Source organism: Gavia stellata, chromosome 18 (genome assembly GCF_030936135.1).
Source record: "Gavia stellata isolate bGavSte3 chromosome 18, bGavSte3.hap2, whole genome shotgun sequence".
Lineage (NCBI taxonomy): Eukaryota > Metazoa > Chordata > Aves > Gaviiformes > Gaviidae > Gavia > Gavia stellata.
The window spans coordinates 2,271,290-2,292,930 of record NC_082611.1 but is presented as its reverse complement, the minus strand read 5'-3'; the positions used below and the strand labels follow the sequence as shown (position 1 = coordinate 2,292,930).

Sequence of the window (21,641 nt, the reverse complement as noted above, 5' to 3'; positions counted from 1 at the left end):
CAGTGAAAGGAGGACAGATTTTTCCAGCCCAAAGAAGCCCAACAGGCACTCACTAGCTAGTTGCTCTATGTAACACTATTATCAGCAATATTGACCGGTCTGGCAATGCATTAACGCTGAGAGCAGGCCCAGTTTTGCCAGCTTTACTCGCACTGAGTGGTATTTTACTTCTAAGCAGTCCCACTAGGATCTGTTGAAACACTGGGACAACTCAGGGATTTGAGTTACTGGCCGTTGCAGGAGAAGCAGAATATGGCCCAGCAATGCAGTCTGAAAGCTCAGAGATCCACTAAATTACATTTAACTTGTTTCATGAACTTAGATTTTTGATCAAGATTTGTTCAAACTACGCGAAGCCTAGTTAGAGGGATGATTTAACTGAAGATAGTTTATCTTGATTACTGTTGCAATGCTATAAAATAAAATATCAATCAACTTTTTTTTCCTAATCCAATGTGTTCTTTGATGTGTTTAGTGCTTTGCATCGTAGTTTTTCTAGCTTGCTTAAATCTAAACAGTTTCCACTTCTTTTGCTCTGATTTTCTTCATTAGCTAGTATCTCCTCCTCCAATAGCTCTACTACAAGTGAGTGTTTCTCCCTCCAACTTGAAGATCTTCCACTTACCAGTTTCATTCTCCACGGGCTGAGGAGATTCTTGCATATCATTTGTTGAGAGAGAGTCAAGGCATGAAGAAACAAATCAAGATTTCTCTCAGGGGATCAATACTCTTAAAAACACAGACTGCCTGACTTCCACTGGGCCCTCTCCCACCTTAGCTAGTGCCCCAGCACACGGGATGCAGACAGTGGGGAAGCGTCTCTTGCCACCCAGAAGTCCGGAGTGAAGGACAGACCTGATTGTCCTGTTCTCTTTCTGTAAAGCATGGCCAATAAATGACAATGGACAATCTGTGTCTTTGCAGGCAGGCTCTCCTCCTGGAGGAAAACGGGGATTTCAGGGGCTGGATACAGGTTGCACTGAGGCTTTTTTGGACAGAAATTCCCAATGAATGGAAAAAGAAGTGTTGAAAGTCTTATACAAAGTTCTTACACCCTCCCCACAAGGAAACTGAGAATGACCTCAGCCCTTAGACTTGATTAGTCAACACCAAAAGAAAAGTAACAAGCATCTCTGGGGTTCCTGACCATTTAATTTGGACCGATACCTGCAGACACAAAGGTGCGGGCAGCCTGAATGAAGAGAAGACAAAAGCAACTCATCCATTTGCTTCTGGCATTTTTTTACTTAGTTCCATTGTTTTTTTACAATCAGCCGGAAAACTTCACCCCCACTCAGAGTTCTCGGCAGTGTCAAGAGATCAGGCTCTTTGAGAAATGTCATCGGTAACATGCGGAACAGCCAATTTCCTCACCCTTAAACCCACCAGGGTTGCACAGTAAAATATCGACGTTGATTATGTTGCAGTAATACCGCTGGGCCTTACCTGGGCTTGGTCTGTACAAAAGGCAAAGATCTCGCTCTGAAGAGTCTGAAACCTTCCCTTCAGACAGAACACGTGATTTTTTTTTTTTGAGTGATTTGAAAGAGAGAAGTACCTAAAAGTGAACCCTGAGCTGCGTAACAGTTGCCTGCTAGCACTGAGCATCCCCCCACCCCCCAGGCGTGGCTGTCCCCGACAGGCCTCAGAGCAGGTCACAGGCTGGTCCCCCTCATCTTGCTTTCTCTTGAGGGAAGATTTTCAAGACAAGACCGACATCATCAGGAAACTGATAAGCAGAGGAGGCAGGAGGTGGAGCGTCATGGCCACAGCACCCAGAGAGGCTGAGGATGGTGCTAGAAGAAAAAGCAGGGCATCAGCACAAAGAATCAACGATTGAACTGTTCCCCCATGGAGAAGCACCTCCCTTTATGCCTCATCCAGGGAAGATCTTTGGCTTTCTAACTGGTAAATAGCCACCCCGAACAGGACCACCAAGTCATAGCCCAAACCCAACACACAACAGAGGAGGAAGCTCTGGAAGTGCTCACTCAGTTGAGTGTTCAGCCAGCGAGGATGCTCTCAGTGGGATTACAGGATTGCTTTCCATCTTGGGCCTGGAATTTGCTCTGCAAGGCTTCAGGCTCCTCGGCAGAACTGAACTTGCCGCCCCTTGACACCAGGAGGTGAAGGGAGGTGGTGAGCACTGCCCAGTGCATTTTCTTGGGTCTGGGTGGATGGGTAGTGACCAGTGCCCCTGGAAGGGGTCCGCAGCAGCCCAGATCAACAGTCTCTGCTCTCTTGGCACAAGAGCAGCCAGCAGAACTTTCCAGGGCCTTGGCACAAGCACTGCTGAGAGCAGGACCAGAGCTGTTTGGCAGCAGTGCCCAAGGCCACCGCTTGCTTGAGCAAGGCCCTGACTCAGGGCCCCGGGAGCTACATCAGCTTGGTGCACTCACTTCTCTTTTACAGACAACTGAAAGCACTTTGGTTCCATAAGGCAGTTTTTCTCCTTGCTGTAACCCAAAAATATATATTTAAAGCGCAACAATCAGAGGTCCTAATATAATACGTACGCTGAAATTTGGGCGTGACGATGTTGATGTAGCCTTCTTGTGTTCCCCCAGTGAGCCCAACATGTAGTTTATCCAGCTCTGATTGTTTCTGCCTTTGGACCCACTCCCGGATGGGAGACTTGTTCTGCCATTTCTCCAGATCACCAAGATTCGTCCCCAGCAAGCCCTGAACCTCAGAAGGCGTCAGGCTCTAGGAGAAATCAAAGAGCAAGAATTACGGATGTAAATTCAGGAATGGAAATAATACCTCTGACCAAGGAACTGATGAGGTTTCTATCAGCGGAAGTGTGAAGAGCAAGGAAGACAAATTTCTGGTGAGTGGTTTCAACTGGGACAATCTTCCCTTAGGTTAGGGGAATGAACACGATGGTTCCTCAAAGACTATTTCTCTTGTCCTCGGACAACAAGTCTCCTACTCTCAAGTGGGGGGCCCAGTCCCTGCCCAAATCACTGGGCTTTCTTCCCAAATTGAGGATATTACTGCTAATGCTCTTGTTAGAAGATTTGTCACATAGCTGTGGACTGTAGTCTCGTGGCTGCCTGTCCCCTGCTCCTGCCACTACTGCTATGAGAGCCTGCTCTAAAGAAATTCCCCAGTAAGAGTGGCTTAGCATCCACGTATGATTCCAAATTACATTTCTGAAGAAGTTTCAGGCTGGTTCTCCACTTTCCACTGGTGTAGCATCATTCTGAATTTGATGGAGTGACTCCTGATTTACACCAATGGACAATGCAACCAAAACCGACTACTTAGCATGATACGAATGCAAGAAGTCAAACAATTTCAAGATTCAGCTCACCATCAAAGAGTCTCTTCTCAACTTCGCCAAAGTACTAACACTCATGTTCACATTGTCCTTGCTTAGAGCTCTGAGATCCACTCCAGGAGCACCTCCTGGGACCAAAAAGAGAAAATATATCAACGCATGGAGGACAGCACTCAAGTGAACAGTGTATAAGCTGGAGCTACAATGATGTCTCCAAAATTTATTAGGGCTGGGGCTGCTACCAGAGTGAGTTCCAACTGCAAAGTATATACATGCTACTTCATTTTGCTGGGAGGTATTATCTTGGCCATTAAACCAAACTGTGACGTGCCAGACGCTAGTCAGAGGGTTAAGAAGAGTTTGCTCAGGCTGTGAATAAATTCTTGACTTAACAGAGAAAAATCTATGTTTTGGGACATGGAGAATGGCTGCGTGGTAAGTGTTGAGCATTAGCAGCTTTATTTCTCATGGCTGTAGCAGATCTTACCCATCCCAAAAGTCATGAGTTTGATTTTCCCTGACAATTGATTTGAGCAACTTTAAGTCAGGTACAGAATCTTTCAAGAATATTTTATGCCATCTACAAGTTGGAAAAGACCCAAACTCCGTGAAACTTTTAACAACTTGGCTTTGAAAATTCCCACATCTTAGATGGTATTTAATACCTATTCAGTTTCTGGCTAAGACCTCTCTCTTCCCCCATAACATAATGTTCTTTTACATACCTAGATATGGTTCAATAAGCTTATAGTAAGCAGGCAGAGAGTGCTGGTCTGAGAAAGCACGTTTAGCTTTAGGATACAAGATGTCTTTCGTAAACTGTGAACAGGCTGAAGGATTCAGAGATGCCAATCTGCAGAAAAATGAAGATTTAAGGAGAGAAAAATTTTTATTATCTTCACCCAACCTGAACAAATTTTTAACTATTCTGAGCATCCCTCTGGCATTCTCTAGATAGGACAGGTTACCCCTCTCCCGAGTAAAAAGAAGAAGTATGGAGAGAAGCTAGGCGAAAAAAATAATGGCTCAGTCTCCTGCTCAAAATGATATGTCTTCTAAGTTATGATGGCTGTGGTGGTGCGTGATAAGTTTATGTATTTGGAAAGACATAGTTATTTAATTAATTTAATTCAGCAGTCTTTCAAATGACATTAAATTAACTCTCTTTTGCCTTTAGAGAAAAGCATGCATGCAGACCGTATCTGTTGTGCGATAAAGAGAGTTTGATTGCAAATCTGAACCCCTCCTGGCAGGATGGAGAACAGCAGGCTTTTAAATTGGACATAGAGCAGGTACTAAGTTGCTTCCTAGATTTCCTTTCACTGAGTGGAGAGAAAGGGAAACTGCACTTGCTGATAGGAAGGTGCTTTTGCAAGAAGCCAAGAGCATGACAATATTTGACTCACTTCAAACTGTTGGAGTCTATCGTATTCAGCTCAATTGCATTTAGAAGGCACACGTATTCCGTACCAATTGCGTTCAGTGCAGTGGCATTCAAGGCATTTCCGAAGCCAACATATCGTTTAATCATTGCAGAAGCCTAGAAAAACATATCATTTTTTCAAAAGTTAATTTGAATCAGAACTTAAGTTTTCATCCTCAGAAGAAAAACAAATATAATAATTACAAAAGTAAAACTGAATAATTTCAAATCTATTTGTTTGGACCTCAAGGATGGGCCAATCATCTCTGAACCTACTAAGCTAGTCCTAAACCAGTGGCTCCCGAACCAGGAAGCAAACATGGGCAGGAAAGCAAACCCAAATCCCCACCTGTTCATCATTGGGCTGATTTTTTAGCAAGGCAGCCAGTGTGTCAGCTGAATTTATCTTCCATTTGGAAACGTCCTCAGGGGTGATGAAAGAAACGAGAGGGCCCAGTTTGGGAAGCAGACTTTCAGGATACCCATCAGGATACGTCTGTGGAAAGACCGTTGTTATTGCTATGAACACGCATTATCATGCCTGTGCTTATGAATTTATGCTCTTTGCAAAATTAGTGTGAAAAAGCCCAAAAGGTCTGCAAGGAATAAGAAACCAAAGCCAGTGAGATTCCATGAGCTCATCTGTCCTTTTTCTGCTTGATAGTTGAGGCAAGCAGGCCCCAGGGGAAGGAACAAAACCTGAAGCACTGTGAACTGACTCAACACGGACCTGAGTGGGCAGTATGCCTTGCAGTGGTGAATGTTAATCAAATACTGGGCTTCCGTAGCCACAGCACAGCCAGCAGGGTCAAAGGAAGTGATTATTCCCCTCCATTTGGCTGGCACTTGCGAGACCCCATCTGGATACTATGTCCAGTTTTGGGCTCCCTGGTACAAGAAAGACTTCGACAAAGTCTAGCAAAGATTAGCAAGTCTAGCAGAGGGCCACACTGGTCTGGGGGGCAGAAGCACACAACATACAAAGTGGAGCAGCAGGACTGAGGGAGCTGGGTTTTTTAGTCTGAAGAAGAGAAGACTAGGAGAGGATTTTATTATTGTCTTCGACTATCTAGTGGGAGATTATAGGGAGGATGGAGCCACACTCTTCTCAGAGGTGCACAGTGAAAGGATAAGGGCCAACAGGCAATGAAAATTCTGATTAGCTATTAAGAGATACGTATTTTCACAGTAAAGGTGGTCAAACATTGGAAGAGGAGCCCAGAAAGATGGTGGAGTCTCAGTCCTTGGAGATACTTAAACTCAACTGGACAAGTCCCTGAGCAATCTCATCAGTAGATAATTTGACATTCTTCAGCCTGGCATTACCTCATCCAGACTCCTCTTCAGCACAGCTAATTGCTGAACACTGAAGGCGTAGGTCAGTATCTGAGAGAGGTGATTCTCCAGAGAGACATTCTTCAGGCAAGCTTGTAACTCCTCAGGTGTGTAGCTAATAGGCATTAATTCATCATTGAGAACCATCTCTGTTATCTGCTTGCCAGGTGGGCAACCTGTTGAAGCAATTATCAAATGTGCTCAGTGTTAAATCCTTTTGCTTCAGGCTTTGAATGCTCCCTTGCTAGAGATGGACAGGTATGCAGTCATGGTTCCACCCTTTTCCAGGGTGACCTACCAACAAGTGTTTCATAGTTCAACTCAGACATACTCAGGGAGACCCACAAGCACTAGGATCAACTCTGATACCGGGGAAATGCTGCCATTATGGATCAGAGAAAGCTCCCGTACCATCAGCACGCTTATGCCTAGTAGGCAGGAGTTCTTCGACAATGGTGGCCAGCTGTTCCCTTGACAGAGGTGAATCGTGTGCAAAGTTTTTCAGCCAAAGAGTTAAAGCATTCTGCAAAGAAAATGTTTCATCAGGGGGATACTGCAATCTTGAGCGTATCACCAGCATAAGAAGTTGCTAGTCACACAAACAAGAAACTTCATTGTTAAAGTACTATGAGCAGCAGACCTGCTGCTATAAGCCTAGAGACCTTTCCTTGATAAGCCAAATGCAAATTTCTAAATACTGAAACTCTATCATATCCCACGCCCCATAAATGATTTTATGTCCTCACAAAGCATTGTATATAGTTATTACTGCTTTCTGCCTCTAGTACTCTTCTGACAGTTACAGGAAAAGGATGACAGCGACCTAGATCTGCAGTTCCAGGCTGTCAGCTTGATCAACCCTCACTTCTCATAGACCATCCATCCCCTTTGGCACCACACTTTTAGATGAAGACACTACTGAAAACACACTGGCTGAACAAACCCCATCATACTTCTTCCATACTGCAGGACCTAGGAGTGCTTCCCAAACTCCCCCCACCTCTATGAATAACCCACCTTGGGGATCTTCTGCAAGATGCTGTGATCAAATACAGGAATCAATCCACTGAGCTCATTCAAGGTAAATGCTGACCACACTACAGGAGGCCTGCATACAAAAATTAGCACTGATCAGCTTTCAAGGAAGAACAAAAAAACCTCACCTTAAAAGCTGCCAGGATTATGTCCTTGTAACATCTGAAGTTAAGAAAATACAAGACTTAAATCCTAAAACTTCTTGATCACTTCATGTTACACAAAACTTCATTCCACCAGAGCAGGAGCAATTGTTAGTAACATGAAAAAGGGCAGCTGGGTGGGGGAATGGCATTTAACAAATACGTTATTTTCTTAAGCATGAAACCCAAAGAATATCTGTTGCTTGCTATGGCCCAATTCAGTGTCAAGATCTCAGGGCATTTGACACAGGAAGGGAAAATATTTTGCCTCCCTGGACAATGTTTCTGTTAGATACAGCCAGGGATTTATCAAGCATCTGTCAGTTTGACAGGTAGAAACAGAATGCTGTCTGAAAGTCAGTAGCTGACAAGCAGCTAGAGCCCACCTGTGTTCATCAGGACAGTCTCAGAGAAGTTTGATTAACAAAAAATAGACCAGAGGAAAGGCTTTTATAACTACAGCAGGTGAGACACAGAAATGACAATGTATTTTTCAGTGGAATTCCAGCCAAACTTTTCATCTGAAAGGAGTTCAAATAAAACAACGTGAAAAGGCCCAATGTTAAATTCTAAAGCAACGACTTATTCAAGTTTTTGATCAAGCTGGTTGGCTGGAGTTCACTCAGGTCTTAACAGGACAATGGTTTTGTTTAAGGGAACTGTTTTGCTGATGCCCAGAAGAAAAATTCATACCCAAATGTAGTGTTACCACTGCTGATGACACTCCTAATAGCCTCTTCTTGATCAGGCAGGAAAGATTCACACTGACTTAATTGCTTCAGCAAATTCCCACCAGAACTTCTAATGTATTCTCCACCCAGGTCACAGACCAGACGTCCCAGAATCTCTGCATTTTCCTCATTTACTTGTGTGTCGGGAATTTCCTGAAGTAATACAAGACAGAGGCATTAAATAGAACTGGATGCCACTGTAGAAGAGCATTCTTGAACCCCAAGTTCTCCCCAGCTGTCCCCCTCACCACCTACCAAACACGCTAAAGCCTCCAAGAGCAGCTGTTTCCGCTGAGATGACTCTCTTTGCAGAACATCAAGATTTGCTTTCCCAATATTAGTAAAGTACTGCCTACAGCTTCCTGTCGCTGCATAGTCTGAAGGACTAGAAAGACAAATGCTCCATGAATTCTAGTGAATGATATCAAACATTTGGTCAGGTTCAAGGATGTTCAACATATACTGTGTCCAGTATAACATCTTCCACACCTACAGGACTAAACTCTATGCAGTTATTCTTCCCAAAGATCCTAGCCCACATTTTTTAAAAATTCATTTTCACCTTAAAGAATGTATTGTCAGACTCAGCTTAAAATTGTTCAAGATTCGGATACAGAACCACAGTGGGTAGCTACTGGAAAAAAGAAATCCACTCCACTGTTTTCTTTGATGTTGTAAGGGAAAAGCACATTCACAGAGGCCAGAAAGTACTAAAACCACAGACCGGTTTCATATCCAAACAGATATATTTAAAGAGAGCTTCATACTGTTTATATGAATATGATGGATGGTTGAATCTGAAAGGACCTTAAAAACCTTTTGAAAACTTTCTGCAATCTAATTTTCTTTTTCCCTGTAAGGAGGCCTGAACAAGTTTGAAATATACATCAAACATGAACTAGTCATTACCAACTAGGTTATAAAGTAATACCTCTTTTTCCCCACTAAGTACTAAAGCAACAACATGAAAACCATAGCACAGTTACCTTAAAAACAGCAACAGGTCTTTAGGATAATTATCTAAATCCTTGGGAATCCCATGCAGCGTCACCATCTTCACTAAGCAACTCAGCTGAAAGGACACCACAGTTTACATCAAACAAAGAAAACAGTATGAAAACATAAGAAAAATAAAACAAATATAAAGATTTTATTCTGCTCCAAAGTAAGGGGGGAAAAAAAAAAAAGACAGAATTCGGAGGTTTTGGTTCCTGAGAAACCTAGGCAAGTGGGTTTTGACTTCTCCTCTCTTCGGGGAAATTCAGAACTGTGGGATGGAGACCCAGGACCAGTTACATTTGTTCTAGTCCCTGAAGCTGTTTTTGTTCTTGCTAACCAATCCTCATTGCTATCTTCATGACAACATCAAACACGGCATTTCGAAATACGTGAACTGACCTGGTCTTCTCCCAGCTTGACATTCTTCCTCTTCATGACTTTGGCCAGCTCCTGAAATCTTTCTGCTTCCATCTCATTGGCAGCTGCACACGTGAAGCCTTGGAGGACTGACTGGGAAAGCCTGAACATTTACAGAAAGCCAGTCAGAGGGGCAAGGACTTCAGGAGGAAATTCAGTGCTGGTCTCCCACATATATAATGACAAATACAGCAAGCATCAACATCCCCCATTCTCAAAGCTTAACACTCTCCAAACTCCATCCCCTCAAAATTGCTAGTCTTGACCTATGTGGGAGATCAAGAAGCCATCATTGGTCAAATAAACATAATCCAGAGACTCGTACTGGAAGTAGAAATGCAGGTATCTCCACCCCGAGTAGTATTGCTGTATCCTGATCTACAAGATCAGTCTCCTCCCTGTGTTTTCAGTACATACCACAAGTTGAAAGTGAAATGGAGTTGTGCAGATCCTCATCACTGAACATTGTTTGCACAGCCTGGGAGAGCTCAGGGAGAAGTCCTTAAAACTTTAATTGCTTTCTATATGAAAAGCTTCTGTTCTGAAATCAGCAAGACACTGATGTCGACTCCATTGTTTTTCCAGAGAGAGATATATATATAATGGTTTTAATAATTTTTCATCTCAGATACGAGAGCTGACAAAAGACATGTATCAGCCCCACTAAATTTAATCCCTGGAATAGCACTGTGGAAGACTGACATATTCTCTGATCAGAAACGCCTTCCACAGAGGCAGTCAGAAGCAAGGTTCCAGGTGCAGTCTGAGCCAGCAGCATCATTTTAGAAAGCAACTGTGGCTTATGGGTATATTTTGCAGCTGACACCCTGGTAAATCTTGATGCTACATGCCCGTGTTTGGGTTTGCATGATATTTTCCATCTGTTGCTATGGATTGAATATGGTGGGTCTGCCATATGTACCAAAGGAAACACAGAAATTGCAATCAAAGCAAATACAAACATGGAAAATGGAAGGAGAGAAGAAAAACGCTACCTGCTGAAGTCAGGCTCTGTCTTTATCACATCACCGAAAAACATGGCAGCCTGTGAAGCAAAGCCAGAGTGTCAATGGTTTACCATGCTCTTCTGCAACACTCACCTTTGTTTTCAGACAGATCTGCAGAGCGGACTCCTAGCTCTGCAGAGTCCAAGGCTGACACTGAGGGGTAAGAAGGACACAAGCTGCTAGCATATTACCTGTTCTCGGGTCCACATTTTGCTGTTGAGATCCTGAATATTGGGCTTCTCTTCCCCAAAAACAAGCAATGATTTTGGAATATAACTGGCCAGAGCATCAGGGATATATTTAACCAGATCAGCAGGGTGGCCTACACTGGAGGAAATCTTTAAAAGAAACCAAAACGCATCATTCAAACACTGTGGCTAATATAAACAATTGCTGGAGAAGAAATGACGAACTGGAAGGAAGCCAGGCAAATTCCCCTGCTGATTATGTGGGCATTTCTCAGAGACCTAACACCATGAAATATTTCCTGTTTGACATATTCATCAGACTAGGAGAGCTGCTTGGAGCTAATACCTGGGGTCCTGCTGAACGGGAACGATTCTGTCTCTTATCAGTTTCCCACCTCCTGGCTTTATGCCCTAAAATTGTTTAACTGACCAGAAAGGAGGGACATAACTTTCCTCTCTGCCAACACAAACAATGTCTCAAGTTGCCAAAGGCACACTGCAGAATAATCCTGTGGTGAATGACATGTTATCCCCCTAATGCTTCACACAGAGCCCTGGCTACCCCATCGCCAGAGGACATGCTATAGGCAGGGCCTCTGGTGCCAGAGTCTTTCTTACCAGAGGGAGAATGAGTAACAACAAACTTGAGTGCTACACATGCAACCTGAAAGCTAAAGTCATGGTGAGAAAAAAGGCAAAGAGGCGTCCAAATCCTACACAGTCACACGGGGGAATGAAATAGTGCATTGCTGAAGGATCAGTCTACCCTAAAAGGGACTTTCTAAGCCTCCTTCATTTCTCACACGTTCTTACTCCAAACCACGACAATATCCTTTCTCTGAAAGCATCTTTTCAAGTCAGTGGGGAGTAGTTTCTAGGACCACCCTGCAAAACAACTGTCTCTTCTGCCCTCGTCCCCAAGAGGCTCGGTAGAACACGCTGGCTGGCAGCCAAGGACATCTACACAGGCACAGTGATAGGGACTTGAGACGCTTGTCTTGCTGCACACTCTGTTTAGCAATGACAAATACCCCCAAGGGAATGCTGTCTGGGTGTGCGGGTGTGTGTCAATGCCTGGCCCCAGGTAACCAGTGTTCTTAGCTGTGAGTCACTGGAGCTTTGCTAATTTATGACGCCTGAAGAGAAGAACAACTTCACCTTTTCCACAAATGTCATTTTCAGAGCAGAGGGCAGGGTCACAATTTGCTGAATGAACTCAGGAAACTTAATGGCTTCCAAGATCACTTCTGGAGACAGACTTCGAAGTGTGCTGCTGTTGAGGCCAGCCACCAAGCTCCCTAGCTTTGCCAGGCTCTCTCCATCCCAGATCTGAAAGGTAATGCACGCAAGCATGAGTACATGAAGGGCCAAACATCATTTGCTGGCAGCTAGCTATACCAGTGTGAGGTGCATTTGTGAACCTTATCCTTTGTACCTGATAGCCAGAGCTGAGCAGCTTGTTGATAATAGCACTGGACTGCTCAGTGTTCCAGCCGCGAACTTCACCCAGCACAGGAATAGATGCTTCAAGGTCTTTATCACTGATGCCGTTTTCGATGTCAGATATGGACAGTCCAACCGCAGTTTGGCCCAAAGCATGCAGGATTGCAGGAGGGAAATGCTCAAATTTTCTCACCAGAGAGGATGCAACCTGAAAAGGTCCCACACAGACAGCAAAGGAAGTCAGAGGAGTAATGACGTGAGCCTACTGGATCCTACAGCCTTTGGATGTCTTAAACTGGACCTTCTGCCTCAAACGTGTGTGATGAAGCCTGTTGATGGACTGCCTCCACCCACCGAGAACTTTCAAATTATGAAACACCAGCCAGACACCACAATAAAAAAAGCAAGATGGCCTACAGGAGCGTACACAAGAGGCGGCACAAGAGTTGAATCCTCAACCCTCACAAATTTTGTCTAGGTGAATGAAAAACTGAGTTTCAGGGCTGGACGGGAGATTACCTGCAGTTCCTCTGTTGTCAGGGAGGAGGGAGCTCTCCCTCTGGTTATTCCTCTGTGTGTCAGGTTCAATGGGCAGTTCTTACTGATCCTCTGGGCCAAGCTCAGAGCCTCGTCTCTGCTCAGGTTGCTCACTGCCGAGGGGCTCAGGTAGCAAATAAATCTGTCTGGGAGACTGCAGGTGGGAGACAGGGAGAAGAGTTGCCAGTATGATAAACAGTGGCTCTGTCAGATCTTTCCTCTTTTTCCAAAGGATGCTCTTTTCCAGTGCACGTTTCCCCTGATGCATTTTAGCTCTAACGATGCTGATGCTCCTGTTTACAGAGAGCACTGCTGTGTCATGCAAAAGTGCAAAAACATGCAAGATGTGCTGTTGGTCATTAGTTGGTGGCTGACACTGCATGACAAGATTTGGAACTTGTGGTCTGGCCCTCCCAAGATCAAGTGCAATGCAATTTATGCGAGGAACAGAAAAACGCTTTAAAGGTTTCATGAAAGCAGCCATCAGAATCACCACTCAGCAAACTTTTGCTAAGTCACGGTACCATGCTAAACCGTAAGTTAGGTAGGAAGTCAGGTCAGGTCCTGTACCTCGATAATGGAAAACCAGGTCCAGAGGTCAGCAGCGAGGTATAGTACACAGCTGTCTCCCGGAGCAAGGTGAGGTTGCTGACCATCTGCATATTGACTGGATCCCTGGCAAATTTTTGAAGCTGAGGGTGTTGACATGGGGAAAAAAAAACCAAAAATAATTTAGATGGATACTTTAAATCCTGACAGTTACTTGGGACAGTTTGAACAAACCTCACTTCAGGCAGTAAGGGGTTTTTCACCTGGCTTTAAAGTTGAGAGGGAATTTATTTTTTGTTTTCAAGTAATACACCAGGACCTTGTTTTATTTATCTTTGCACTCCAAGGGCACGGTAAGCCTCTCACTCCATGACTGCTGTAAGGCACAAAGGTGGGAGAGCTGCTAAAGGACGTGGCCCTGCCCCTACAGCACCGCTCACACATGCAGGCCTGGTACAGTCTTTCACTAAACCAGGCCCAGACATCGGTCCAGTCTTGAGATAAGGTTTGGGTTTGCTCCTCTCATTGACTCCAGTTTGCTTTCTGCAGTTACCTAAGTGAAACCAACTTCTGTGCAAGTGCCTCTTATCACAAGAAATCACGATGGGGGAAAAAAGAACTGAAGTGACTGTTCACCATAAATAAACAAGAGAAATGTTCCTGCTAGCAGCATCTCCATGAATTTTGGTCAGGGCAGGAAGACAACCTCCCAGGCACACAATATTTTGCACACTGCAGGTTCTTCAACACCATGACGAGCCTGCACTTACTGTTGGTTCATCACCGAAAAGCTGCAGGTCTCCAACAGTAGCATGCTCCAAAAAGGATCCAATATAATTTTCAAACCAAGCAGTGGAATTCAGACCTGGAATGGCTGCACTGTAGCATTTCTGGTTTGATCCTGCAAAACAGGGAGACACCATAGAACATAGACTTGCACTGTATCAGGAAATCAGTGGAGATTGGAGATTTCTGAATGCGGAACAGGATTTAGTCTATCAGAGAACTCAGACAGCAGAGAGCTCCCCTAAGTGCCTCTGATCACGCATTACACTCAAATCCGCGTGTTTGTGCATTCAGATTATAAATGCACATGGGACAGGACAGATGCCTCATTCTTTTCACAGCCCTCCAAATATTTCATCACCAGTCTCTTTCCGCCTCCCTTCAAATCTGCCCAAAACTTTCTGCAGGACATTAAATTTTTTGCATGCAAGCTACTGCCTGGAGAACAGGGAGTGTCCTACCTGGGTCCCCTTTCTGACTTTCTGAGCTGAATTCTTTACCTCTCAGAACCAAACCCTGCACCATTCTTTCACAACAAAAGCAGTAAATGCCATTTGCACAGGATATAAGTCAGCATAGGACTGACTGTGCTAATTTATAAAAATCCTGGATTAATAAAGCCTTCAGACAGGGAAATGATTCCTGATACCACTTACCACTGTCATATTCCCAGCCTATTTGCACTGAAGAGGCAATATAAATTCACCAAAAAAAAAAAAAATCTGTGAAGCCTCAGCCCTGTCAGATCGCAGCTAATGTTGTAGCATACATCAGTGGTTTAAAGCATTCTGTTGTTTCTTAAAGAAAACCAAGTCATTTACCATCCTGGATGAGATAGTATTTGATCCCGGCGTAAAGATTCCTCTGTTCTTCCACTGGAAGGTCAGAATATATGCCATTCAGGGCAGCAACTCTGAAGATGGATAAGAAAGGCAGACATCTCAAACACAGATGAAGTCAAACCTGGCAGGGTTGGATTCTCACAGAAAGGGCTGTTACTTGAAGGCTGGTATTATCAATCACATCCCTTTTCAAAGCTACCAGTGTGACTTCCCTTCACAACAGCCCCCCACAATCATCTGGGGGCTGCATTGCCAATCCTGAGATACTGCTTTGGAAATGCAGCACTAGCAGGGTCATTACACGCACGTTGACTGATGCAGGGGACCAGTTACAGGGTCAGCAGGTGTGTTACGAAGCCTTGGAGAGAGTTTTCGGAGACCCCACCTGGGCCTCCGTCAGTTCACAGCGCTTACAGGGTTTAGCCCCTTGTTTTGGGAGGCTGGAGTAAGGGCCCCTCTCCCATCTCAGCAGCACGAGACTGAAACAACGTTTGCGTTCAGCACTTACATCATCTGAAATGTCTCACACGACACGTTTTTGGCATGGAGGCAAGCAAAGACCTTGGGCTCCACCAGGAATGGCTGAAGCCCCTCATGGACCCACTGAGACAAAACGGGTGGGCTGTCAATATCAGGTACTTGCAACATCTTCTCCCACAGGCCATTAATGAAGATCATGTTCCACTCAAGAGAAAGAGGCACACGAGAAAACTGCAGGCAAAAGACAAGAAGGACCAGGTGAATTCAAGTGACTATGGACTTCTAAACAAACATTAATATAAATCCATGTGAATCTGAACGTTATGGACAGAATCACCCCTAGCAATAATCCCTTCTCTGGTAATGTTAATTAACGCCTTCCACTGGCATTAATGTTACAGGTGAACAAACAGTTGGATATGTGATACCCACCCGCTGGCTGAACATAGTCAGAGCAGCTACAAGCTTCTTGGCATCATATTTGGAAAAGAACAGAACAGAGTATTCCGGATTCATAGCACTGGCAGGTTTAGGGGTAAGGCAAGAATATAAGGATATGAGGAAATCATCCTGAAGGTCCTGCAGCCAAGCACTCTGAAAAAGAAAACGGAAATCCGTATAGAGATAATAAAAGGTGTGTCATATTGAGAGATGCTGCAGTATGCAATCTCCTTTAGGTCTGCTTCATTAGCTCACCTACATGTGAGCATTCAGCACTGTAAGCTGATGAAACCTGTTGACAGAAAAGTCAGAAGACAGTCCAACTTACACTGACTTGAAGCAAGTCTAAACTTATGCAGTTCCAAATCCTGGATCCTTCTGTTATCTAATCTGTGCTCCCCCCAAGCAAAGAGTGGCTTTAAAAAACTTTATTCAAAATTGTTTCCCACCAAAAAAAAATAAAAATAGCCATTTGATCAAAGTGGAAACATCCATAAGAAACTTCCTCATTCCAGAAATGACTTTTAATGAAAAAAACCCAAACAAAAAGCCCACCAACAAATATCTGAAGAAGTTACATCTTTTTGCTAGAAACATTTATGGGAAAATACAAATCTTTGTTAATTCAATTGCAATTACTAGCAGCACAGCAACTTAGAGATAATGACAAAAGCAGGAAGGGAAGTAAACCTGAAATATTCCAGATGACATTTTCCACACCACAATCACTTTTTATTGTGCTCAGAAGTGGTTTTCCCCAATGGACCAGGGTTACTCCCATGCAGAGATTTGTTTCAACACTATGATGCCAGTTTCTACGAGCCAATTTGTTTTGGAAGTCTCCTTTGTCCCACCTTCTCATTTGAGAGGTTTAGAAAAGACAGCACCCCCCAATTCCACAGACAGCCCCAGAAAGGCCTCCATGGTGGTGTAGCTGCCCCTGAGCCTCATGATGCAGAGCACGTGTTGCCTGGGAAGGTGACATTGCCACAGCTCAGTGCTCTGGACGGTCCCTGTGTCCCTGTGTGTTTGACCCCATCCCTTCTCTCAGTATTGGGAGGGAAACCTCGATAACCCAGACCCCAAGCCTGCACAAGGCTTTGGCCACTCCATTCACAGCTGACAGTGGGACTGCTTTTAAGATAGAAATGGCACTGTTGCCAAGGAAAACAAAACACTAGCTCCTGAAAAGAAGTGGACTGCCATTACCTGTGCACAGGCGTATTGACCAAAAGTGAGGCTGCAGGGGGATGCTTGGCCACGGGCTATCTCGAGAAGCATCTCTTGGCTGACACTGGTGGGGAAAAAGCAGAGACATCCGCCCCATGCCAGCTGCCCCAGAGCTGCAGCAGCTGGGGGCAGAACTGGCTGGGCGCTGGCACTCCGTCAGCAATACGTCTGCAAACGCAGGTATGGAGCACAGCTGCCTAAGCCCAGCGCCCAGGCAGACAGTGAAGGGCGTGTGAATGCCCCTGACCACATGCTTTTATTCCTTGAAGCTTTGTTCACCTGCAGCAGGGACAGCTATCAGCTACTCTTGTGTAAAGGGTCCAGCCCACCCGTTAAGGAGCAGGAACAATGCCAGGCAGCCATAACAACAAGGCACAGCCCACATAACAAATACAGAGGAACAAACAAACAACACAGATGATGACACTTATTCGCTGGCACCATTCGGGACCAGGGACAGGGTACTTGTAAACTGTTGACCCTTAGGTAGCAATCAAGTTCAATGAAGGCTTGAAGCAGACCTGTTTGGGTCTTAGGCCCTCACCACTAGCCAAGCTAAGCTCGGCACCAATGTCAAGGCTGTCAAAGGAGTAAATCCCCACTGCATCAGGCTGGCTGACACATCAGGGACTTGCCCTGCCTTTCTTTGTCCTGCACAGACACAGGGCCCCAGGAAGGCATTTTCCCTTCACTGTTTCAGTGAGGGCAACTAGAGCCCTCCCTGCCCACAGGCAAACCTGGGACTTTGCGGGGAGAAAGATGCTATACCTGGTTTTAGAGGCTTCCTGCTACCTGAAGTGACATCCCCAACAAACCAGTATCACTCCCAAGGAAAATGCTGCCAAGATAATTTGCTAATGGTTCACATACCTTTTCACTGAAGCACACACGGCAGATTCTGATTCCCCCAAAAAGAAAGAGAGACAAAGATAAAGGAACTGTGATAGGAATATGTATACAGAACTATGTCTGAATCTTCCATATGGAGATTACTTGGTAAGACACTCACCATTGACAGGGGAGCTGGAGCACTGTGCCGAGAGAAAGAGAGAGAAGAGATGATCTTATCATGCAGTTACAATGGTAGCACAACATTATTTGTAATCATTGCATATGGACAAGCATGTTAGCTGCAACCATTTGTGCTTGGATCTGGCCTGAAAACACACAAGTGCCTAGATGCAGAGCTTGCATCTTGCCATGCTAGGTAGTTGCCATCTGCAAAATTTGTATCAGTACTGGCTCTGTACTTCAAACAGCTGGAAAGTTCAGGGTTATGCAAGTCCTCCCATCACTCAGGCATGAGGGCCAACGGGATGGACTGTTCTCCTGATGATTTGAGTGTGGTTGGTGGGTGTCACTTTCATTGAACTGTCTGGTGATGTGCTTGCACTGAAGCCCTGCAAAGAGCTGGAGAAGCCATCCCCACTCCACTCACAGGAAGGGGAAATGCACTTACCATCCACCTCCTTGCTCGCCACACTGGATCTGGCTTGTAGCAACTGACTCCCCTGAATGCACTGCTATCAGGAAGGGGCCCACACTGACCACCAACCCACACATGCTTTGCAAGTAAAGACATGGATGACACCTATTTTAAACACCCAAGTTTGCCTTACCAGGTATGTCCCAGCAGAAGTTACAGCAGCTACCTGCCAACCTGGAAGACAACGTGCCATGATTTTAGCAGCAAATCCAGGACGAAGCTCATTCCCACCGTCTAGCCCCTCTCTGGCTTAACAGACCCTGAACATCATTCATCTCACTACATTATTTTATTCCTCATTCTCAACAGTATTCCACAGAATCATTTCTGTCAGACCTTTTTGCTGTTTTCTCTTTTACTATGTGACAGCTGACTGGGTGAGCAGACACAAGGTACTCCTCTATCCACTTTGGGTCAGTCTGGCAGAGCACAGAAATGCGGTGTCTTAGATGACATGAGGGATTGCATGCATCTCTGTCCCCAAAGAGGAAAAGGCAGCGAAAGGGGCAGAAACAACACTCTGGGGACAGTCCTGCTCTCCAGGACTTCTTGCCCAGTATCCCTTGTGCACCATGGTCACCGATCAGCCCAGGAGGCCAGGTTCACCATGCTTATACTTCCATGATGCTTTTAGCTTTGCAGCTTCTACTTGTTTCTTACAGTGTCCCCATCAACATGTCAATCCTAGCCAAGCCTGTATTGTGTTTCATACATTTTTCCTGGTAAGTCCTCAACTGGATTAAAATCACCCGATGCTGCAGAACTGCATGCAATGCAGGTAACACCAGTGTATGACAGCCCTCACGCCAGTCCTGCCCTAGAGCTTGACAGGGATTTACTGAAGAAGTCAATCTGTCACTGATGGCTCTTGGCAGGTCTGTGCAAGCCCTCCCCTTGTCTATGCCTTGTTTCCCAACTTTGATATTGTTCCTGATGGCAACTTGCATCTCCCCTGCCAATGCCACGAAGCTGGAAAGGTGGCGAAACGCAAGCTTAGGAAACCAGTAACAACATACACAGACTCAAATCTCCTTGGCATTAGTATTATTTACTTTAGATTAGGAGCCTGCCAAGCTCAGCACCCCGTGTACAGAAAAAAGGGGAAGGTAGAGACTTCCCACTAGTTTCTGACAGGACAGAACATGTGAATGCAACAAGTACTACATGAAATGAGAGGCAGGGAGAGGGAGAAGGCAATGGTTAGAGGCTTCTGAGGTTACGCTGGCAGGCTGACTGTCACAATTTGCTAGCACTGAATCACTGCACAGTTGTTTTTATCAGTGTGTTTCTCTAATGGCACCCTCAGGACTCCGTTGGTCAGCACTGTCACCTTCACCCATTTCTTGGGGCAGCTGTGCCCGATCTCAGCCCACAGTGAGGCACCAGCGCCCTGCAGAGCTGTCTGCCACAGCCATCCCTCACTGCACTTGCCCACCACCACACCACACGGCATGTCCAGTTTGCACCGTTCCCCTCCCACCCCTTTTGCTACATCCTCTGACCCATCTCGGTGCATGGCAGCCCACAGCAGGCGCGGCTGCCCTGCAGCCCACAGTACCCCCACTCATCTGCAAGCCTTGTTCATCTGCTCAAGGAGTAACACAGCGCTGAAAGTTTGGCGGTTACTTCTCAGGAGGGGGAACAACACCAACTTCAGTGACTTTGGATGAGGCACTACAGCTGACAGGAGGCTGAAGTGGCTGTAGAGATCACCCCCATCCATGCCTCATCTCCTGGACCCATGGACCAGCTAGCCCAGGGCCAGCTGAGTAGGGCCCAGCAAGCACATGGAGGTGAGGCAGAGCTCAGGTTCAGCACGATTGCTCCATGGCTCTAAAGCATCAGGGACTCCCAGCCCTCATACCCCACTGGGGAAAGCACAGTCAGGATTGGTGTTACCTACAAACATTTGGTCAGAAGTGACTCATGGGGGGAATGTGGAGGAGCTGAGCCCCAAAATCAAAACACAGAAGCAACCTCCTGTGGTTCCTCCACACCATATGGCTAAAAGACCGGGCTAAGCTGGCCCAGGGCAGTGCCAGTCAAACCCACGGTGATATTCAGGCACAGAAATCAACAGGATGGGAGACCCTTATCACTGAACTGTAATGGGGAAGAGGGGAAGGAAGAAGGCAGCAGTGGCTTTCCTGGGTGTGGATGTGTTCACCAGCCCAATGACCTTCATTAGGAAGGGGATTATATAATAGCTTGTAGGGATGGATGAGAGGAATCCCTGATTAGTATAACAGCTTTTTTGATTACTAGCTGCTAGACCTTTTTAATAATTTAATTAATGGAGAACTGTCACTATGTAACGGGCAAAGGAAACACACCCACAGCCAGGCAAATGCACTGCTCTCCTCTAGCCCTAACACACGTTAACTTTACTCCTAGAGAAAGTCCTGAAAGAGTTACCAAAATCATAACCAAGAGTTCAGTGCCAGAGGCTGGCCCAGAGGCCATGCTTCCCTGCTTGCAGACAAAGCTGGGCTGTTTCCACCGTGAAAATCACTTCCTGCACACCTCAGGACTGGACCTTGGAAACATACAGCCAAGTCCTTCGGCCCCACTGCTTGGAAAGCTCTTACGCATATGTTTAAGCATGCAAATCATCCCATTGACTCGAAAAAGCAGTGTTCAGAAACACCCATGCAGGGAGAAGGTGGAAGAGGAAGAGTGGCTTCTCGCTCTGCAAGATCAGAGAGGACCCCAACCTACTATCACAAAAATCGTCATTGTATGACAATAAATCCTTCATCTCACAACAAAGGCTATGGACTCAGCTCGTGTCGTGAACCACCTAAGATACGTGCGCATTACTCTGGGAGCAATACCCTTCCAAAACATTGCTTTCACTCCCATGCTTCGTTAGTGCACGCCAGGCTGTGGTGAAGCCTTCTGTACCGGAAGAGTCCGTCTCCTTCAGCCACGTATGCTGTGCTGTTCACAGTTCCCCTGCTCTCCACAGCCCTCCTCCTCCACGAGGCCACTTCTGTGCCTCAAGGTTGCTGAGCACTGCCCGGTCTGCCCACTGCTGCTTTACAACCAGGCCATTCCTGTGGATAGTGTGGCACCACTATGCTCACATCTCCTGTCCTTCCCTTTCAGAAACCTGTTTAGGGACTCTCAGAAACTTGTGTTTCCTTTCTTCTTTCTCTGATCCATCCCCAAAAGGGCAGTGCATGCAAGCTGTTGGATGCAAATTCTCTACAAGCTCAGCACATTTCTGATACTCTGCCTTTCCTCCACCTCCAGTTATCTACGGCATTACAGAAGAAGATGGATA

The 21,641-nt window shown here is 45.6% G+C and overlaps 1 protein-coding gene across 1 annotated transcript; it reads right to left on the bottom strand.

The window, feature by feature from the left end:
* Positions 1-1,701: 1,701 nt before the first annotated feature.
* MSLN (mesothelin) lies at positions 1,702-19,808 on the bottom strand. The gene is made up of 21 exons (XM_059826576.1): positions 19,656-19,808; positions 17,879-17,900; positions 17,740-17,767; positions 12,524-12,695; positions 11,997-12,212; positions 11,720-11,890; positions 10,565-10,711; positions 10,362-10,411; positions 9,349-9,469; positions 8,937-9,022; positions 8,206-8,335; positions 7,913-8,103; positions 7,059-7,149; positions 6,453-6,564; positions 6,033-6,217; positions 5,056-5,202; positions 4,690-4,823; positions 4,009-4,136; positions 3,317-3,411; positions 2,517-2,706; positions 1,702-1,796 (listed from the first exon to the last, which is right to left on the bottom strand). Exons 1-21 carry the CDS (start codon positions 19,806-19,808, stop codon positions 1,702-1,704), a joined length of 2,664 nt encoding a protein of 887 aa, XP_059682559.1.
* Positions 19,809-21,641: the final 1,833 nt, after the last annotated feature.

What these genes read in the sequence shown, in the direction of transcription:
- MSLN (XM_059826576.1), bottom strand. Translation starts at nt 19,808, where the DNA reads ATGCCGTGTGGTGTGGTGGTGGGCAAGTGCAGTGAGGGATGGCTGTGG. An exon ending in TGCTCAGCTCTGGCTATCAG is followed by an intron (nt 11,891 to 11,996) that starts GTACAAAGGATA and finishes ATTACCTTTCAG; the next exon opens with ATCTGGGATGGAGAGAGCCT. An exon ending in TGAGAAGAGACTCTTTGATG is followed by an intron (nt 2,707 to 3,316) that starts GTGAGCTGAATC and finishes GATTTCTCCTAG; the next exon opens with AGCCTGACGCCTTCTGAGGT.